We start from the raw sequence: 20,365 nt of genomic DNA on the forward strand, positions 1-20,365 counted from the left end.
AATTGGGTTACAATTTTGGGATAATAGAGAACTTACAATTTGGCAAATTTTATCAAAATGGCGTCAATCCTACAGAATTCCTAATTCAAATGTTGAGAAATTTTTCAGTAAATTATCATTAAATTGTGGGAAATTTTAGGTAAATTTTTAGTAATGTTATATAAACGTATATAATGTAAATTGTGTAAATTTTAGGCAAATTTTTAGTAATTTTATGCAAACGTAATGAAAATTGTGGTGAATTTAGTCAAAATTTTAGTAATTTTATGTAAACATAATGCAAATTATAGTGAATTTAATCAAATTTTTAGTAATTTTATGTATTTATATAAACGTAATGCAAATTGTGTAAATTTTAGTCAAATTTTTAGTAATTTTATGTAAACGTAATGCAAATTGTGATGAATTTAGTCAAATTTTTAATAATTTTATGCAAACGTAATGCAAATTGTAGTAAATTGTAGTGTATTTTTAGTAATGTTATGTAAATTATTGAAATTTAGGTGAATTTTTCAGCAATGTTATGCAAATGTAATGTAAATTGTGGTGAATTTTGCATTTTTTCAGTAAATGTTGCTAAATTTTTGAATAATTTAGTGAAATTTAAGATAATTTTGGACAATTGAGTGAAAATGTTTTGCCAATTTTGGACAATTGAGCATAAACAGTATAAATGCAATATTTTCGGAGATAATTTAGTGAAATTTTGCAAAAATTTTGGACAATTGAGTGAAATTTTGCAATAATTTTGGACAATTGAGTGAAATTTAGTAATAATTTTAAACAATTTAGTGCAAATACCATGACAATTTAAAACACTGGTTTAATAATTTTACATAATTTATTACAATTTTATTTATTAATAAGGCCGTTCCAACAAATCGTCTCGTTTAACATCAACCCCCCTCATTATTTCAAAAAATTCAGATTTAAATGTACATTTTGTATATCACGTGATTTTATAAAAATATGATAATAAAGATAAAATAACAATCATTTTACTTAACAAATTATTTATTAAAAGATTATATAATACAAAAATTATTCTCTTTTCCTTTTTCTTGTTAATTCACCAACTTTTTTCTTACCCCAAGTATGAAAAGAATGACCCGAAAGTTGACAATTAGAACAAAGTGGATATACAGATTGATATCCATGAAGTAAATCGTCAGTTGCCTCCACCAATGAATTATTTTTACCACAATAATAACAAATAGGAGGTTTTTTTAGGCGATTTGAATAATAACCACTTTCAATTGGAGAATCACAGCTAAGAGATTGACGAATAAAAACAATACCTTTCAGCTCATGTAAAGGTGGCATCCATTCTTCAATTCCACAAGTAAAATCATTATCATTTATTTTGAGCTGTAATGTGGATATCTGCTCTTTTTTTAAAGCACTCATACTATAAATGCATCAAATTTTTCCACAAAAATCACATTCAACGAATTCGCGAACACGATTATTATTGAAAATGCCCTGGGGTAAATTATCAGCTTCTAGTTGTCCTGCTTTACTTGGACGAAAGTTTTCAGATGTTTGAGTTTCATATATACTTGAAAAATCCTTATAATGATTAGAATCAGCTAAAATAAAAACGCCCAAAAACATAATTAGAAATTTGAGCACTTTATGCAAAAAGGTTGTATAATTCTTACCAATAGATGGTTCAGGATCAGGCAAAAAATGCAATTCATCAAATACTTCAATTGGTAATTCAACTGGTAAACAGATAGTACATTCACTATTATTGCATTTCTTAATCTGCAGAAATTAGAGTTTTGTGATAAATTTCGAATACAATGAATATATATAAGTGCATTTTACTCTATTTGACATACCTGAAATGAATATTGTCTAATTTGACAATGCGTATCAATAAATTCCTTTAATTTATGAAATTTTCTTAATTCTACTAGCGTTGTATCATTAATTGTAAGCTGACTTTCAGCTGTTAATATAGACTATTATAATATTAATGATTAACAAAAATAAATTTAAGCAAATATTAATATAAAAAATACCTCAAATAAAGAATCAATTTCAGTTTCTATGGCAGGAGAAGCGATTTTGAATTTTAAATCATGTAAAGAAAGTCGTGAAGTACGATTTTCAAGGAATTCTTGAGTAATTTTAATTGATTTAATAAGCTCTTCTTTTAAATGTGAATTAGAATTAGCTCCTTCACGGATTTCAGATAAAGTTTTAAGCTTTTCAAAAGCTTGTTCCGATAATCCACTCATATCTTCTCGCTTCAAAGCAACACCTTGCAAAGCAAGATTTAATATTGACATTATACGTTCAGCTGGATTGGCCCAACTGTGGTAAGGAGCAGTTCGTACAGCAGCTAAGAAATCAAAGTTACCTTTTAAAAACAAGGCTATCAATGATATTTGAACAGATCCATATATGCATCGGTGATCTGGACCACCATCAGTATATAAAAGTAAAATTTTAGGTTTGTTAATATTATCTTGATATTGAATAGAATAATTATTATAGAATTCTGTTGCATGTCGTATAGCAGAACTTGGTTGGAAAATTGTATCTTTATATGCTATATATACTTGACCCTGGTAAAATGAATCTGATATACTATTTGGAATGTCGAACAAATAAAGATGCCGAAGGGGTCGAAGATAATTTTGTAAAATCGTGATCGCAAGAATTAAGTATTCCATCTATAGTAGTTAATGCTGATTTATTTCTCACTCCTGTTGAAGTGAAGAACTGTGGATTCTCCAATGCGAACTTTGACAAGCCATATCAGCACAAATTAATGCCGTATACTCTTTAAATTTAATAGCAAATTCACGTAAATATCTCCAAAGTGCAGAACAGTAATGTGAATCAATATGAGACTTGCGTATTTGACGAGCTTGAATCATATATCGAATTTGGAACCTGCCTGTATACCGATTTTCTGAAAATTCTGTTTTTGGCCAAAATTGTAATCGCACCCATTCAGTTGAAGGTATTTCAATATCATTTGGTATGGTGCCATATTTATTTTCTAATCGTTCAATTATGATTTGCACCAGATCCTTAACTGAGATGGCAATTGGCATATATAAAGTTGAGGTATGTCGTCGATCATGCACTGCAGGCGTAACCTTTTTAAAATTTGAGATGATCTTGATATAAATTATATAAGATATAAATACCAAAAATAGTATTTAAATTAATAATCATTACCTCATTAAAGTAATCTTGCATTTCGTTCCAAAAGACATCAAATTTTGTGCCTTTTTCATTAATAATCTTACGAAGATCTATAATAATATCAGGATCTTGGGTATCTAGCATCAATTTTATCCGTTCATGTGTTTTCTTATTGATTTCATTATCTGGTGTTGATACATCTCCTGTTAAATCTTGATAAAGTACTTGCAGAATTGAGCGTGATGCTTTAACTATTAAAGAATACTATAAAAAGGTTGGTGTATATTTAGTATTTTCAATATTTTCAAAAGAAATATTTTAACTGAAATATAAACAAAAAAAAAAAAAAGAAAAAAACCTTATTTATCACATTTTTTCGCATTTGTCTTGTACAATAGATTGGGATTTGGTCATATGCTGCAGAAATATTTTTTGCTTCTTTTGTCTTGTCACATTTATCCAAAGAAGGAATTTTCCATACAAAATTTAATGTACCGAGATAATTGCCATGATAATAACGATATAGCGTGAAGGATACATCAGCACAAATATTTTGAAAAAAGAGATATATATTTTGTGGCTTGGGAGGAAGCAAATGATCTATATTTAGAAGATCATAATCATTGGATTCACGAAGAAGCTGTGCTAAAAACTCATATTGAGATGGATATAAGTCAACAGCTTCAATATCCTCAACTGTAATATCCATCTCGCCCATTTCTTACAGGAACTAGACTCGTATGTATAGTACGCATTCTATTATTAACCCCTTGAAGATAGTTGGCATATTCTTGAGCTATTTTTATCAGATCATCAATATCTTTAATTACTTCTTCCCAATGTAATAGGCGTGTCCAAGGTTGTTGAATAGATAAAATTAAAGCTTTAACAAATGACTCAAGTTTTTCTCGTGATATTTCAATTTTTTTATGCTTCGTAGTATCATGATAGAGATTATAATGACTTTCAGAAGCATATACAGGAAGTTTGGCTATAATTTTTGGTAGTTTCAAGCCGCGTTTTTCCAATTTGCCAAGATGAGGATCCAAATACCATACTAAATCGGTAACTCTGCGGATAAAAGAATGCCCAATAGTTAAATGATTATCATTCAGCCATCCCAGTTTCCTTTCTTGCAAAATTTTTAAAAAATCATTATAGAGCAATCATTACGAAATTGGGAGTTGTAAAGTGGTGGAAGTTTTTTTAGGCGTTGTTGTGTCATCATGAAATTAAATGCTAAAGATCCTTCATTAGATAACTCATCGGGAATTAATATACTATGAGATATTGTAAAACGTACATGCTGCGCCTTCAATTGAAAACATGCTTCTAAATTTTCGGTAAGACCATTTAATATAGGATGCCAAGCTGAAGAATCATTACATTGAAGATCAACTTTTACCAGCTTATCTTCTAAAAAGAGTTCATTTGAAAGTGCTTCTTTTAATAAATCTTCAAAATTTCTGGACTCTTTAATACCAACCACTGCTGATTTTACTAAAGATATGCCATTTTCATAGGCTGTTACAAATAAATACAACATTTGATGTATATAATTTCCAAAAAAAGTATCGTCAGTTCTGCAGTTTTATTTACTGATACTACACGAAAGAAAAAGAAAAGTTTATCGAACAAAGAAAAAAGAAAAAGAAAATACGATTTGTTCACATGTTAATAATATAAATTAAGTGTTGATACAAGTGGTCGATTGTGATACAATATCGCAAACTTAACGTTACAATCATTACATCTAATAAAATAACGTGACTTTATATATGTGTTTAAAATTTAATATGTACAAAATTTTACCCCCCGCCCCCCTCTATTTTTTTCATGTCATGTGATGTTAAATGAAACTATTTGTTGGAGCGGCCTAAATGTACAATTATTATTATTTAACGATAATCTATATTCATCAGATACCCAATGATCCATAGATAATCTGCACCTCTAATTCATTTATATATCAAATATCCGATGTTGAAGTAGAAGTTGGTGAAAACCTAAAAAAGAAAAAAAAATGAAACATTAATATACGTTTTGTTGAAAAAAATTAAAATAAAAAACATTTTGAAGTTATATACCTTCAAAATGTTAAATTCCATATGTTCAAGGACAAACCTAAGAAAAGAAAAAAAATGAAACATTAATATACGTTTTATTGAAAAAATAAAAATAAAAAAAGATATTTCAAAGTATAATATACCTTCGAAATATTGAATTCCGGTATATTCAAGAAGCCATCGAATCTAAAAAAAAAAAATAAATGAAACGTTAATAAACATTTTGTTAAAAAAGAAAATAAACAACAAACATTTCGAAGGTATAACAAACATTTTGAAGTATACCTTTAAAATGTTTCTCCGCTCCATTTCAGTTTTCCCTTTCTCTTTCCTTTTCCCTTTTTCCTTTTGTCTTCACCTTTCCCTTTTTCCTTTAACTTACAAAAAAAAAAATAAATGAAACTTTAAACAATGTTTCGTTACATAACAAAAATCCAATAATTTTGAAGTTCTAATACCTTCGAAATGCTGAAACGGTACCCTGGAACCTAAAAAATGAAAACTGAAATGTTAGTAAACGTTTCATTGTAAATAAAACAAATAAATTTCGAAGGTTCTTATATTTACCTTCAAAATTCTTCTGTCCAGAAGGCAACCAGAAAATAAACTACAAAAAAAAAGATAAACGAAACATTAGTAAACATTTACTAATATTTCATTAAACAAAAAAAAAATTAAAATTGATTTTAAATACCTTCAAAATCTCGTCTTGGAGGCGAAGCCATGGATCTATAAAAAAAACCAAAATGTTAGTTAACGTTTCGTAGAAAAAAATTATTTAATAAATAAATACAAAAAAAACCAAAAATATTACCTTTTAACCAAAGTCCAGGTCGTAATTTTGTCTGGTATTCCTACAAAAAGGGAGAAAAGAAACGTCAGTTAACGTTTTTTAAAAAAAAATAAATAAAAATAAAGTTTGGCAACATAATATTGCGAAACTTACCAGTTTGTTTCAATTTCCATTATCCAAATGTTCAGAACCTACAAAAAAGTAAAAGAAACGTATATTAGTATCGTTTCTTTAAAAAAAAAAATAATTAAAAATTTAAGTTTTACAACACAATATTGCGAAATTTACCAGTTTGTTTCGATTTCCATTATTCAAATGTCCGGAACCTACAAAAAAGTAAAAGAAACGTATGTTAGTATCGTTTCTTTAAAAAAAATAATTAAAAATTTAAGTTTCGCAACACAATGTTGCAAAACTCACTGGTTCGTTTTGATTTTTATTATTCAAACGTCCAGAACCTACAAAAAAGTAAAAGAAACATACGTTAGTATCGTTTCTTAACAAAAACATAATTAAAATTAAGTTTCACAACAATTGTTGCGAAACTTACCAGTTCATTTCGAGTTTCAAACATCTGAAATCTACAAAAAAAAGAAAAAAATGTTAATTAACGTTTCTTTTAATAAAAAAAATTAATAAATTAAGTTTCGCAACGATTTGTTATAAAACTCACCAGTTCGTTTCATCCAAATATCTGGAATCTACAAAAAGAAGGAAAGAAACATTAGGTAACGTTTCTTTTAATAAAAAAAAAAATTTAACAAAAAAAAAGAAAATATTACTTTTCTCTCAAAGTTTGGGTCGTAATTTCGTTCAGCGTTCTTACAAAAAGAAGAAAAGAAATGTTAGAAACGTTTTCTAAAAGAAATTAAAAAAAGTAAGTTTTGAACACAAAACTTACCATTTCACTTTCCGAAGTTGAAGACCTACACAAAAGAAAAATAGAAAACGTTAGAAACGTTTCCTTACAAAAAAAAATTAAAAAAAAAATTTTTTAAAAAAGTTTTGAAGCAAACGTTTCGAAACTTACCATTTTCGTTTCCTCATTTCCTAAATCAAAAATACCAAAAGACCTAAAAAAAATAAAGGATTGTTAAAAACGATCCTTATAAAAGTAAAAAAAAAATTATTTTAAAGTTTCGAAGCAAAACGCTTCAAAACTTACCATAATTTCAGTTCGTTTCCCAAAGTCAAAACATCAAAAATCCTACAAAAAAGAAAGAAAGGAAACATTAGAAACGTTTCCTTACAACAAAGAATTAAAAAAAAAAATTTAAATTTAAAAAAGTTTCAAAGCGGTTTGCTTCAAAACTTACCATTGTTTTTCTGAAAGACAGTTCTGAAAAGGGAAAAGGGAATGGGAAAGAAATGGAAGAAAAAAAGGAAGGGAAAGGGCGGAGGAAGAGGAAGGGAGAAGAGGAGAAAAAAGAGGAAAGGGGAAGGTGGGAGAACGAAGGAAGTGAAGGTGAGAGAAAAAGGGAAGGGGAAGGGCGAAAGAAAGAAGAGATAAAGGCCGTGAGAAAAAAAAAATTAAGCTTTTACTAAAAAAGCTTAATTTTTTTTTTTCGTTATACTGCAGCTGAAGCTACAGTAATTATTAAGTAATATCACATGACGCACATGATATATAATTTTATATAAATAGGAGCTTTTCCCCGCCCTGGAATTTTTTTTTTATTTTAATAATTTTAAATAGATGTATATATATGCTTATATATATATATACTGTATATATATCTATTAACTAATACTTTACGAAAAGCCCCTACTCTGTAAACAGGTAAAGGCCATAAAGTACCTATAGGAGGAGAGCCATTGCTGCTTCCTCCGCCTGTTTATAGTGACAAAAAGAGGGAGTCTTCAGTAGTAAGGTTTAGTACTAAATTAAACATCACAACACATCGTGTTGATACATTGTTTATATTAACAATGTGTTTAATGTTAAATAATTCATTTAAAATATAAATATACAAATAAATAAAATAAAAATTAACAATTTTAATGTAATTAAGTGTAATGTTACATTATCCAGTGTAATTGTAATATTTTTTTGTATTTTTTAGTGCAATTCCACATTTTTTAGTGCAATTCCGCATTTTTTAATGCAATTCCACATTTTCTAGCATAATGTTACATTTTCCAGTATAACGCGAAATTTTCTAAAAAATATAATAATTGTGGTACTTTTTAGTATAATGCTACATCATCTAGTGTAATTGTAGTATTTTTTAGTGCAATGCCGCATAATTTAGTATAGTGCTACATTTTTTAGTATAATTTAATATAATGTGGAATTTTCCAAAAAATGTGATAATTGTAATGCTTTTTAGTGTAATTTGGTGAAATGTTATATTTTTCAGTGTAATGCCATATTATTGAGCATTTTCAAAAAAAAAATGTAACATTTTAATATTCTGACGAAAGTGAAACATTTGACATAAAATTTGCTGAAAATATGCAACATTTGACAAAAAATATAGAATTTTCATAAAAAAATGCACCATTTGCTAGGAAATCAGAATATTTGACAAAATTTGATTTTAATTGACAATGTTATAACAATTTTATGAAATGTTGTTACAATGATATCACATTGACCATTTGCAAAAAAATTGGAACATTTGACAAAAAAAAAGCAAATTTTAATTTTAATTGACAATGTTATAACAATTTTATAAAATGTTATTACATTTGAGGCAAAATGTGGAATTTTCATAAAAATGCACCATTTGCAAGAAAATTAGAACATTTGACAAAAAAAAAGCAAAATTTGATTTAATTGACAATGTTATAACAATGTTACGAAATGTTACATTTGAAATATATATAATGTAGCATTTTCCCAAATTTTCATAAAATTTATAAAATTTGCTAAATCGAACAATGTTGTAATAATGCTATTCCAAAAAATTGCTCAGCGTAATGCAGCATTTTCCACAATTTCCACCATTTTCCAGGAAAATGGGGAATTTGCATTTTTTGAATTTTGGACAATGGTGCCCCTTCGACCTGTGCTATCAATTATCAAAATGATACCAAATTATTTTAAAATAACAAAATATCATTTTATCATTTGTTATTTACTGAGTAAAGTTTGAAATTAAAGCAGATTAAAACAAAATTACTAGGTATTTGGTCAGTTTAAATCACAAATGATAACTGTTATTTGTAACAATTGTCCTATCTATTATTACCAATTATTTCTATTTTTAAGTGTGAAATTATTACACATTATGTATAACTCTAGCTTATTCTGATTTTGCATTATTTATAATAAGTCAGCATTAGAATATCTATTAATATTATTTTTTGTATTCTATTATTTGGTCAGATTATCAAATTTTTTGTGTAATAATGGTTGGATTGATAAACACTAAATCATTTATTAAAATTATATATATTAAACATTGGATATGTCAACTCAAGTCATATTATATATATATAAGTATTTTTTTATATTTATATGTTAGATATCTTTGTTCATCCTTTTTTTGTTTACTAAAAAAATTTTTTCTAAATTCAACAAAATATTTAATAATTATAAATACAAGTAAACAAACAAGTGAACAATATCTTGGTTCTACTAATTACCCTTTTAACTTTTAGTCATTTCATCTTATTTAAAGAAGTGAGAAAATTGTCAAGAAAATTAGTCATATTTATATGGTATCAAGAAATTTACAATGCTATAGAAGAAAAGGTGCATTTTTTTATTTAGTGAAAGGAGAAATATGATTTTATATAATATAAGTGATGGTATTATAATTCACTTTTTATATTGATTTTATATAATAAAAGTGAGTTGCGATATTAGAATTCACTTTTTTATATTGATTTTATATATAAAAAGTGAATTGCAGTCACTTTTTTATATTGATTTTATATATAAAAAGTGAATTGCAGTCACTTTTTTATATTGATTTTATATAAAAAAAGTTAGTTGCGGTATTGCAATTCACCTTTTTATACAATTTTAATACAAAAAAGTGATTCCTAATATTTTTAAAAAAAATGTTTTGCATCATTTTTTTTAATATTTTAATAAAAATCCTGAAAATTTTCAGGTTTCATCAGTTCAGATCAAGTCAAACAGATAACCTGATATAACTTGACCTGACCTAAAAAAAAATTTCAGATTAGTTATAAAATCTATGATTTTCAGTGATCTACATGATTTTTAAAATTAATTTTCTCAATAATCAGTAATCCAATTTTTATAATACTTGGAATCTAAGCTATTTTTTACTCAAAGAATTGAATTTTGCCATTTATTTTACTGTATCTGTCTTAGTTAAAAAGTTAAAATTTTACTTTTTTACAAATTAGATGATTTTTACAAAATTTTACTATTAATTAAATAAATAAATGCTTTTAAAATATTGCTTTAAACCTTAGTTTTAAAATAAATATAAATTTATTATACTGGAACTTGTAATTTATACTGTAAATTTAATTTAAAGTTGGTGCTTTTTTTTTGTAATCCACTGTATATCATCATAAGTTTTAATTTTGCAATCATTTCTATTTAAAGTTGATACAATAATACAACCTAAATTTGTTGAATATTGCAGCCCAGCTTTTAAAATTGTACAATCAGTCATAGTAACAATAGAGCCTTTATAATGTAATAAATCCTATAGTTATTTAAATCAGGCAACATTTTCATAACAAAGATCGGGATTTTTAATAGCATCTTCCAAAATACTTTTATGGTGTCTGTAATTAATAAAATTATATTTAAATTTTAATATATTATTAATTGAATAAATTTTTAATTGCATTACCTGATTAAGCGAATTGTCATACTAACTAAATTCTGACGAAATAAATTTAACGCTTTTAAACTAACTGAATGCTTCCCAAAACTACAAGAAAATTCAAAAATTCATTTGAATACTTGAGATTTTGTAAACCTTTGTCTTTTTCTTCACGTTCTGCAGTTTATAACATAATGTAATAAAGTCCTTTAAATACTGGTTTTTACTCAAAAACACCTTGCAAAGCTTTATTGGCGAATTCCATCCAAAATCCTTTATATGATGAATTATCAGTACCAAGTAGCTCATTTAATTGTTTAATATTAACATTTTTTAGATATGTTAATAATAGATTATTATTAAAATAAAATTTTGGTGTAAATTTAATATTTTTTGGATCAGGAACAGCAGCTTGAATACGATTTAAAAAAGATGAATTAAAGTGAATATGAAAACATGGTGAACAGAGTTCTCCATAAGTTTTTTTTTCACAATTAAGTGATTGGATACACACCCTATAAAAAAAAATTTCTTTAAAATGTACTTAAAATATACTTACAGTCTAACCTCGATATACCGATATTCAATATACCGATATACTATTAAAAACTTGATATACCGATAAAATTTTATTTTCCCACTATATGTAAGGACATATAAATATTGGTATAACTTTGATATAACGATATTTTCTAAAAATTTCATATATGTCCCGACATATCGTTATATAAAGGTTTGACTGTATATATTTTTAAAATATATCTAAAATATACTTAACATTTTAAAATATACTTAAAATATACTTAAAATTGCAATTTTAAGTATATTTAAAGTGTAAAATTTTGTACTTAAATTATATTTAAATTGCAATTAAGTATATTTTAAATATAATTTAAGTATAAAATTTTATACTTTAAATATACTTAAAATTGCAATTTTAAGTATATTTTAAGTACATTTAAAAATTTTAAGTACATTTTAGATATATTTTAAAATATATAAGTACATTTAAGTATATTTTAAAGAATTTTTTTTTTCATAGGGACATTCCTAAAATTATTATTATAAAATTATAATTTTTGTAAGAAATAAATCAAACCAATTAAATATCAGTAAAATATGATTAATTCTTTTTACTAAAACGATTAATAACTCTCTCATTAAGCCTTTTATAATTAAATGGTGTTTTACTTAGAAATTTATTTGGATACTTCTCCTTTCCAATTACTTCTTGTCATCATGCACCTCCATATATGGCTGGTATTCTATTTATATAAATATTTATTTATTCAGAATGGAGACCAGGACATAGTATATTTGGAAATAATGATGGTGGTGGTGGCAGATTTTCTGAAATTTCTAAGCTTTCTTTTACTTTTTTAGGTTTAGGTAAAATAAGAAAAGACCGGATAAACCAAGTTGACATTTTTGGTTATTCATTTTACATCTTGAATTTCTAGAATGTTCGTTAAACCTTAACTCATCATAATCATTATCAAGAATAACCTTTTGTCCACATATGCAGAATACTATACATGCCACCCAAATTATTTTGAACTGCCGTAATTATAAGTAAAATCCCAAATTCAATTATGGCATCCCAAATTATTTTGGCACTTTACATAGTAAATTATATATAAACCGAATGAATTATGGCATCCCAAATTATAATTATGGCATCCCAAAATAATTTGGGCAGCATGTATACAGAATACTGCATATTTATCAATAATATCTGCACAAAATTTATTTTCAAATAAACGAGTTTTAGTATGCTTCCACTTCATTATAATATTAAAGCTTTTTAAGTTTTAACGTTAAAACAGAAATAAATGAAAGTTTTATATATAAACTAATTTTGCACTTTTGCTATTTACGTTGTAAAGAAAAAAAAGGATGCAAAATGATATATATATTTTAAAATCAATTGTAAAAAAAAACGAGTATCAATACCAAAAAAAGTATAAATTCACCAAATTGCATAGTATGACTTCATAAAAATTCTCTTAATTCAATAAAACTAAAAATGTAACAATTATCTAAATTATTGTAAATTTGCTAAAAACTAAACTTGGACTTCAGGCTAAATTTGAACTAATTTGCTAAAATTAAAATATGAGATATATTAGAGATATCCAGAGTCCTTTTCATCATTCAAATCTACAAATCTATAATTAAAAAGAGAAAACACTGATAATGATGGATTACTATCTTCATTAAGTTTATATAGCTGATATACTTTTGGAAAAATCCAAGAGAAAAAGGATAATGATGTTTCTATAAATACAGTGAATTTGAAGAATACAAGTAACTGGAAAAAGATGCTGAAGTATTTGCATTCAGAGGTATTGTTTGATATTGAATATTTAATTGATTTGAAGGTCTAGCCAATACAATAACAGTACCTTTATTTCCATATGTATATGCTAACTCTTTTGGTAATGCGACATTAAATTCATCTGCTAATGCATTAACTTCTACCATTCATTTTGATCCAATAAGAATATATTTTCTTTCAAATTCATAATCAATTAATTCTTCTCCATTTAATTGACTAGTTAAAGTTTTATTTTCATCAATTCACTTTTTGTTTATTACTTTTTCAATCAAAGGTTTTTGCATTAACAAGGAAGAAGATGGTAATGAATTATTATATGGTAGTTGCAAATTTGTATTAACTTAAAGGTTATTATTATCAATGTTTTTTGTTATTCCTGTTGTTATTGTGCCTGAATATTTAGTGTAATTATCCTTAGAAGTTTTTCTTTATAAAGGATTAATATAATTCATTAAATTTCCTTTCTGTAATTTCTACTATTCATTTTAATTCAATAAGAATATATTCTCTTTCAAATTCATAATCAGTTAATTTTTCTTCATTTGATTAACTGGTTAAAGTTTCATTTTCATCAATTCACTTTTTGTTTGTTACTTCTTCAGTCAAAAGTTTTTGCACTAATAAGAAAGAAGATGGTAATGAATTATCATATGGTGGTTGCAAATCTGTATTAACTTAAAGGTTATTATTATCAATGTTTTTTATTATTTTTATTATTGTTGTGCCTGAATATTTAGTGTGATTATCCTTAGAAGTTTTTCTTTGTAAAGGATTAATATAATCCATTAAATTCCCTTTCTATATGTTATAATTTTTACAGGTAAAATTAGGTTTAATGTGAATTTATGGATTTCTCAATTGATTATTAGAAATCTCTTAATATATCACTGGAGTTGGGGATGATTTTGATCTATTTCTAATATGCATTTTTAGTTCATTATTCTGGATGTTTATCATAGTAATACCTTTGAATTTTAAATCATGATGCTTAATTATTACTTATGACTTTTCATCATTCAAATCTACAAATCCACAATTAAAAAAAGAAAACACTGATAATGATAGATTACTATCTTCATTAAGTTTATATGGATTAGTTACTAAGTTAAGTTAATTCAGCTTCTAAGTTAAGATGCATTAGACTAGAATTTGCCCTTCATAAAAAAATGCACCTTTTCTTCTATAGCATTGTAAATTTCTTGATACCCATAATATAACTAATTTTCTTGTAAAATGAAATGACTAAAAGTTAAAAGGGTAATTAGTAGAACCAGGATATTGTTCACTTATTTGTTCACTTGTATTCATAATTATTAAATATTTTGTTGAATTTAGAAAAAATTTTTTTAGTAAACAAAAAAAGGATGAACAAAAATATCTAACATATAAATATAAAAAGATACTTATATATAATATGACTTGAGTTGACATATCCAATGTTTAATATGTATAATTTTAATAAATGACTTAGTATTTATCAATCCAACTATCATTACACAAAAAATTTGTCAATTTGACCAAATAATAGAATACAAAAAATAATATTAATAGATATTCTAATGCTAACTTACTATGAATAATGCAAAATCAGAATAAGCTAGAGTTATGCATAATGTGTAATAATTTTACACTTAAAAATAGAAATAATTGGTAATAATAGATGGGACAATTGTTACAAATAACAGTTATCATTTGAGTCATGTGATTTAAACTGACCAAATACCTAGTAATTTTGTTTTAATCTGCTTTAATTTTAAACTTTACTCAGTAAATAACAAATGATAAAATGATATTTTGTTATTTTAAAATAATTTGGTATCATTTTAATAATTGATAGACTTACATAGATATTATTTATAATTATTATTAATATTGAATATAAAAATATGATATAGAAATTGTCATTATTTGTAGAGCTCTGCAACCTGACCTGACAGATCAGGTGACCTGACAGATTGACCCAAAATATTCAGGTCAGGTCATTAAATTCATGACCTGACACGGGTTGGGTTAGTGCTGGTTGGTACCTGACCTAACCCGTTGACCTGACATATATTTGGGTCAAATAAAATTAAATAACGCCAAAACTTATAATGATTCTGGCATTTTTACATGTACAATCAAAAAAAATACTGAAACATCAGTTTCAGCGTTTTTATATGTAAAATTAAAAAGAAAAATGCTGAAACTAATGATTCTGGTGTTTTTACATGTAAAATCAAAAAGAAAAACGCTGAAACTAATTATTCCGGCATTTTTACATGTAAAATCAAAATAAAAATGCTGAAACTATCAGTTTTGGCATTTTTACATATAAAATCAAAAGGAAAAATGCCAAAATAAATAGTTTTGACATTTTATTTATAAAAATAAAAAGTAAAAAACAGTACAAAACATTTTTTTACAATATTTAATAATAAAACTTCAGGTAACCCAAGTTACCCGAAGTGACCTGAATACTTTTAGGTCAAATGGGTCGGGTTGGGTCAGAACGGTTTACCTGACCTGACCTGACCTAAAAAAAAATTTCAGTTCAGGTTAACCAGGCAACCTGACCCAATCTGACTCGTGCAGAGCTCTAATTATTTGTAATATAGTAATATTACTTTAATTTCAAACTTTACTTAGTAAATAACAAATGACAAAATTTTGAAAATTGATATACTTCATGCCTACTTAGACATTGTTCATAGTAAGTCAGCATTTAGAAAATTTTAATTATTATTAGTCTTGAATACAAAAATATAACATAGAAATTTAATGTAAGTCATGATTCACTTGTCAAATATTTACAGATTACAGTTTATATATGAAGTCGAAATTAAAGCCCAAAAGTAGAAATATTTCGACTTGGGAAGGTCAAAAGTCGAAATTAAAGTTGAAATAGTCGAAATTACATCATAATCATGTGATTTTTATAATTATAATTTAATATAAAATTTTAAACGTGAATAACTCCGTTAATATTGATGCTACAGATATGAAATACATATCATTGGAATCCTCTTGATGAGCTGAATCCAACCGCGTAAAGATCATAAAAATCGAATCACTGGATGCTTAGTTCGTTAACTTTGAATTTTAAAATTATTGTTACTATAAAAATTAGAAGACTATTTAATACCAAATTTTAAAGGTAGTGTGTAGCACGTGATTTTTTAATATATATTGTATAGCAAATTTTTTTGCTGATCATTTGTTTACATTTTATATATCACCGCGTGTTACATTTAATATAAACAACCAATAAAATTTAAGATTGCCTATTCGCAAAATCATATATTCCTATTCGCAATTTCATATGAGGGTTTTTGAAAATTTTTTTTAAGGAATAAAGTTTTTTAAAGTCAATAGACAAAGTTCGAAAATGTGGCTTTCTAACCATATAATTTTTATCCTTTTATGTTAAGTATAACAAAAATTTATATTGCACAGAAATTTGCGTTACTATATAATATAAAATTTGCCATGTCAATCAATATGAAACTATCACGTGATACACAATACCTTTAAATGTGAATAACTCCGTCAATATTAATGCTACAAATATGAAATACATATCATTGGAATCCTCTCGATGAGCTGAATCCAACCGCGTAAAGATCATAAACATCGAATTACTGGATGCGGAGTTCGTTAACTTTGAATTTTAAAATTATTGTTTACTATAAAAATTATAAGACTATTTAATACCAAATTTTAAACGTGAATAACTCCGTCAATATTAATGCTACAAATATGAAATACATATCATTGGAATCCTCTCGATGAGCTGAATCCAACCGTGTAAAGATCATAAAAATCGAATCACTAGATGCGGAGTTCGTTAACTTTGAATTTTAATATTATTGTTTACTATAAAATTATATGACTATGATGTAATTTCGACCATTTTGACTTTGGAAGGGCTCAAGTCGAAATCATTTCGACCATTTCGACCATTTTGGAGGTCAAAATTAACCAATTTTGGTTTCATGTATACTACAGTTACAATGTAAAAATAGCAAAAAAATAAAGCTGATATTAAAGTTCATATAATATTTAATGAGTTCTAAGAGCTATATACTTGACTTTTTAGATATATTATAATTATAAATAAATTGAATTGAATTGAGTAATGTGAAACACATGATATACTATTGATATTTCAATTTTGGTTAATTCTCATCCTATTGGCTGCAGCAAAACTTTTTCAAACTTTTTTTTTTCAGTTGGTTTTATTTAAATCTGACATTTTTTTTTCTGACAAATTTTTTAGTAATTTTTTATTTAATTTTATTTATTTTTTATTATTATTATTATATAAATATATTATTATTTAATTTTTTAAACTTAGATTTAGATCAGGTGATGTAAGCTCCTTTTTTTTCAATTTTTATTTTTTTTTAATAAAAAATTTTTTCCTAATTACTTTTTTGCTAATTTTTTTATCCTTTAAATTTAAATCAGGTAAGGACAGTGACAGATATTACCTAATATTCTAGGTGGAGGGAGGTACTTAGTAAAATTATCTAGTCAAAAAAAAAAATTAAATTAATTTTAAAATCCAAATTGAAATCATTTAGAATAATTATCCCTTAAACTGTAAACAATTGCGGACAAATCGCAATTTTACCGAAATTTCAGCTCTCATCTAATTTTATGAAAAATAAAGCAATTTTAATAAAATTTTTTTTCAAAATAGTTTAAATTATATATTGTGTAGCAATTATTATCATTTATTACCTATTGGTCAAAAGTTGTATTTTAAAATAATCATAAAATTTTAAAAGACTTTGCATTTAACTTTGACGATTTTATTGATAATTAATTGTAGCTATATAAAAGCTTAATAGAATCATGTAGAATTTGGTATGAGAAACAACTTTTGTTAATATGATTTTTGATATTTAAAAGTAGAATTTTGATTTTATATAGAACCTTAGTGAAAATTTTATTATACATTTTAATTATATATTCATAAAAATTAATTTTTTTTTTCTCTATTTTGTTTATTATAATGCAAAATTTTTATAATGAAAATAAAAGTTATAATAAATATTCAAATAGAAAAAAAAATATGATAAGAAAAGTAAGATTTTACTATATAAAAATTCTGATACTATTTTTATAGGTTAATTTCTCATCCAATTTTAATGATCAACCGCATATCTAACTCACATAATTTATGGCCAAAATGTAGATCAATTTGGTTGCAAAATTATGTGACAATCTGGTCAAAATTAAAGAATTTTTATAGCATCATTTATCCTAATTTAGAAATTGCAGGCAAATTTGCTCGCAATACAGTTTAAAAGATACAAAAATAAATTAATATCAAACTATAAAGTTATTAATAATGTTAATTATTCACAGGAATTCATTTTTTAAGAGGGGAAAATATTAAAGTAGAAATGTGGCTGTGACACAGTAATTTTATATAGATCATTTTGTAGATCCTTAATTTTTTTTGATTTTTTTGATTTTTTTGATTTATTTAATAAATCTGATAAATTTGATATATTTGATTTATTTATTTTATTAATTTTATTTACTTTATTTGTTATATTTTATTTATTTTAAATATATTTTAAGTATAAAATAAAATTTTAAGTTTATTTTAAGTATATTTTGGCAAAAATATTTTTTATAGGGTTTGTATTTGTACCACTTTTGTACCAAATTTCAGGATGTAACCCCTGGTTGGGATACTCCACTATTGGGTACCTGCTAACTAAAGGAATTACTGGATTCAGATATTGCTTCTTAGTTCAGGTATCCTATTTTGTTGTTAATAAAGGTCTACTAATTCTGGAGAAGGAATTGGTTATGTACCTTCCCTTGTTACTAAATAAAGACGTACTATTAACAGTTAATATGTTATTTAATTTTTGAAATATATTGATTTAAAGAAGCTATGACATACAGCTGCTGATAATAGCTCAACCAGTCTACAAAAAAAAAATTAAATAAACTTTTTTTTAAAAATAGATAATTTAATTAAATATTACTATATACCTTCTATTTCTTCATCATTTGTATCTCTGATTTACTGTAAAAGATCATAGACTTGTTCTTTGCTAGACATATTAGAAATTTGTCTTATTAGATTTTTTGTAGTTTTATCAAATGAAATTTAATTGAATTAAAAATAAAATATAATATGTGAAATTATGAATAATTAATAAAATCAATAAACACCTTTCAAAGTGTATAAAATATGATTTAAAATAAATGTTAAATAACAGATCTAATTCCAATTCTTGGCTTGTGCTACATCTAAGTCAGCCAAGATACAACAACATCTTGTTAGTGAATATGTAGCAGTAAAGATATTTGTAAAAACTCTACACAGTGATAATACTACAATACTAAAATAATAAAGATAATTTAAATTTACATTTTAAATATTCAATTAATTAAAAAGAAATCTTTACTTACTTAAATGATAATCAGAATTATATGTATTTATTTCAAATTCACTTTTAAAACTAATATTAATTTGAAACTATTCAAGTGTAATTTATTTTGGCTTGTTTAGTAAGCATACATGTAATAATTATTTGATTGTCATTTGTAAAAAGATCTAAATAAATAAATAATTATTAATATAACTCACTCATTATAAATTAAGATAGAAATTAAATAAATTTATCAATTTTATGAACATAATAAACTAAATCAAAACTTGTATTTGATACTCATTAAATAATGCAATTTGTCAATATTATTAAATAACACATACATTTCAGCTAAAGTTTTTTTATTAAAATAAGCTTTAATTAGATTTTTTATTAATAAATATATTGTTATCCTATTAACGATTAAAGAAAACTTTAATGCTTTAACAGGTTAACTGGAGTTTAACTTAATAGAAAAGTCTTAAGTTGATTGCAAATAATCATATAAAATAATGTTGAATGTTCAGTTAAAGAAAATAGGTTTTTATTAAAATAATGTAAGATTTTAAATACGACAAAAAATATAAATAATCTTTTGGTTATGAAATTAACTATCTTGAATTATACTATTGAAAATAATGCTCTTTTCATATAACTACTGGTATTAAGCTTTAGCAATTTACTTTTTTTTTAATATTTAATATTTTTATAATATTTTTTATTAAATACTTTATTTAATACTTTAATTAAAAAAATATTTTATTGAAGTAATTATTAATATTTTATTAAATGAAATTATTATTTTTTTAAAAAAAAATAAAAATAAAAATTTAATTAATAAATTAAAAGATTGATTTACTTATTTT

The 20,365-nt window shown here is 24.8% G+C and overlaps 1 protein-coding gene across 1 annotated transcript, besides 3 other annotated features; it reads right to left on the bottom strand.

Annotated features, from left to right (window-relative positions):
- Positions 1–5,254: 5,254 nt before the first annotated feature.
- Positions 5,255–5,289: a sequence feature (Short protein (OCT59_014325, UZO21944.1) was converted to a misc_feature.).
- Positions 5,290–5,374: 85 nt separating this feature from the next.
- Positions 5,375–5,417: a sequence feature (Short protein (OCT59_014325, UZO21944.1) was converted to a misc_feature.).
- Positions 5,418–7,340: 1,923 nt separating this feature from the next.
- Positions 7,341–7,343: a sequence feature (Short protein (OCT59_014325, UZO21944.1) was converted to a misc_feature.).
- A 5,563-nt stretch (positions 7,344–12,906) lies between these two features.
- OCT59_014326 (uncharacterized protein) lies at positions 12,907–13,265 on the bottom strand (the record flags this gene model as incomplete). The annotated part of the gene is made up of 2 exons (XM_066149940.1): positions 12,907–12,949; positions 13,069–13,265. 2 exons carry the CDS (start codon positions 13,263–13,265, stop codon positions 12,907–12,909), a joined length of 240 nt encoding a protein of 79 aa, XP_066002164.1.
- Positions 13,266–20,365: the final 7,100 nt, after the last annotated feature.

The sequence above is a fragment of the Rhizophagus irregularis genome, chromosome 22, assembly GCF_026210795.1.
Source record: "Rhizophagus irregularis chromosome 22, complete sequence".
Lineage (NCBI taxonomy): Eukaryota > Fungi > Glomeromycota > Glomeromycetes > Glomerales > Glomeraceae > Rhizophagus > Rhizophagus irregularis.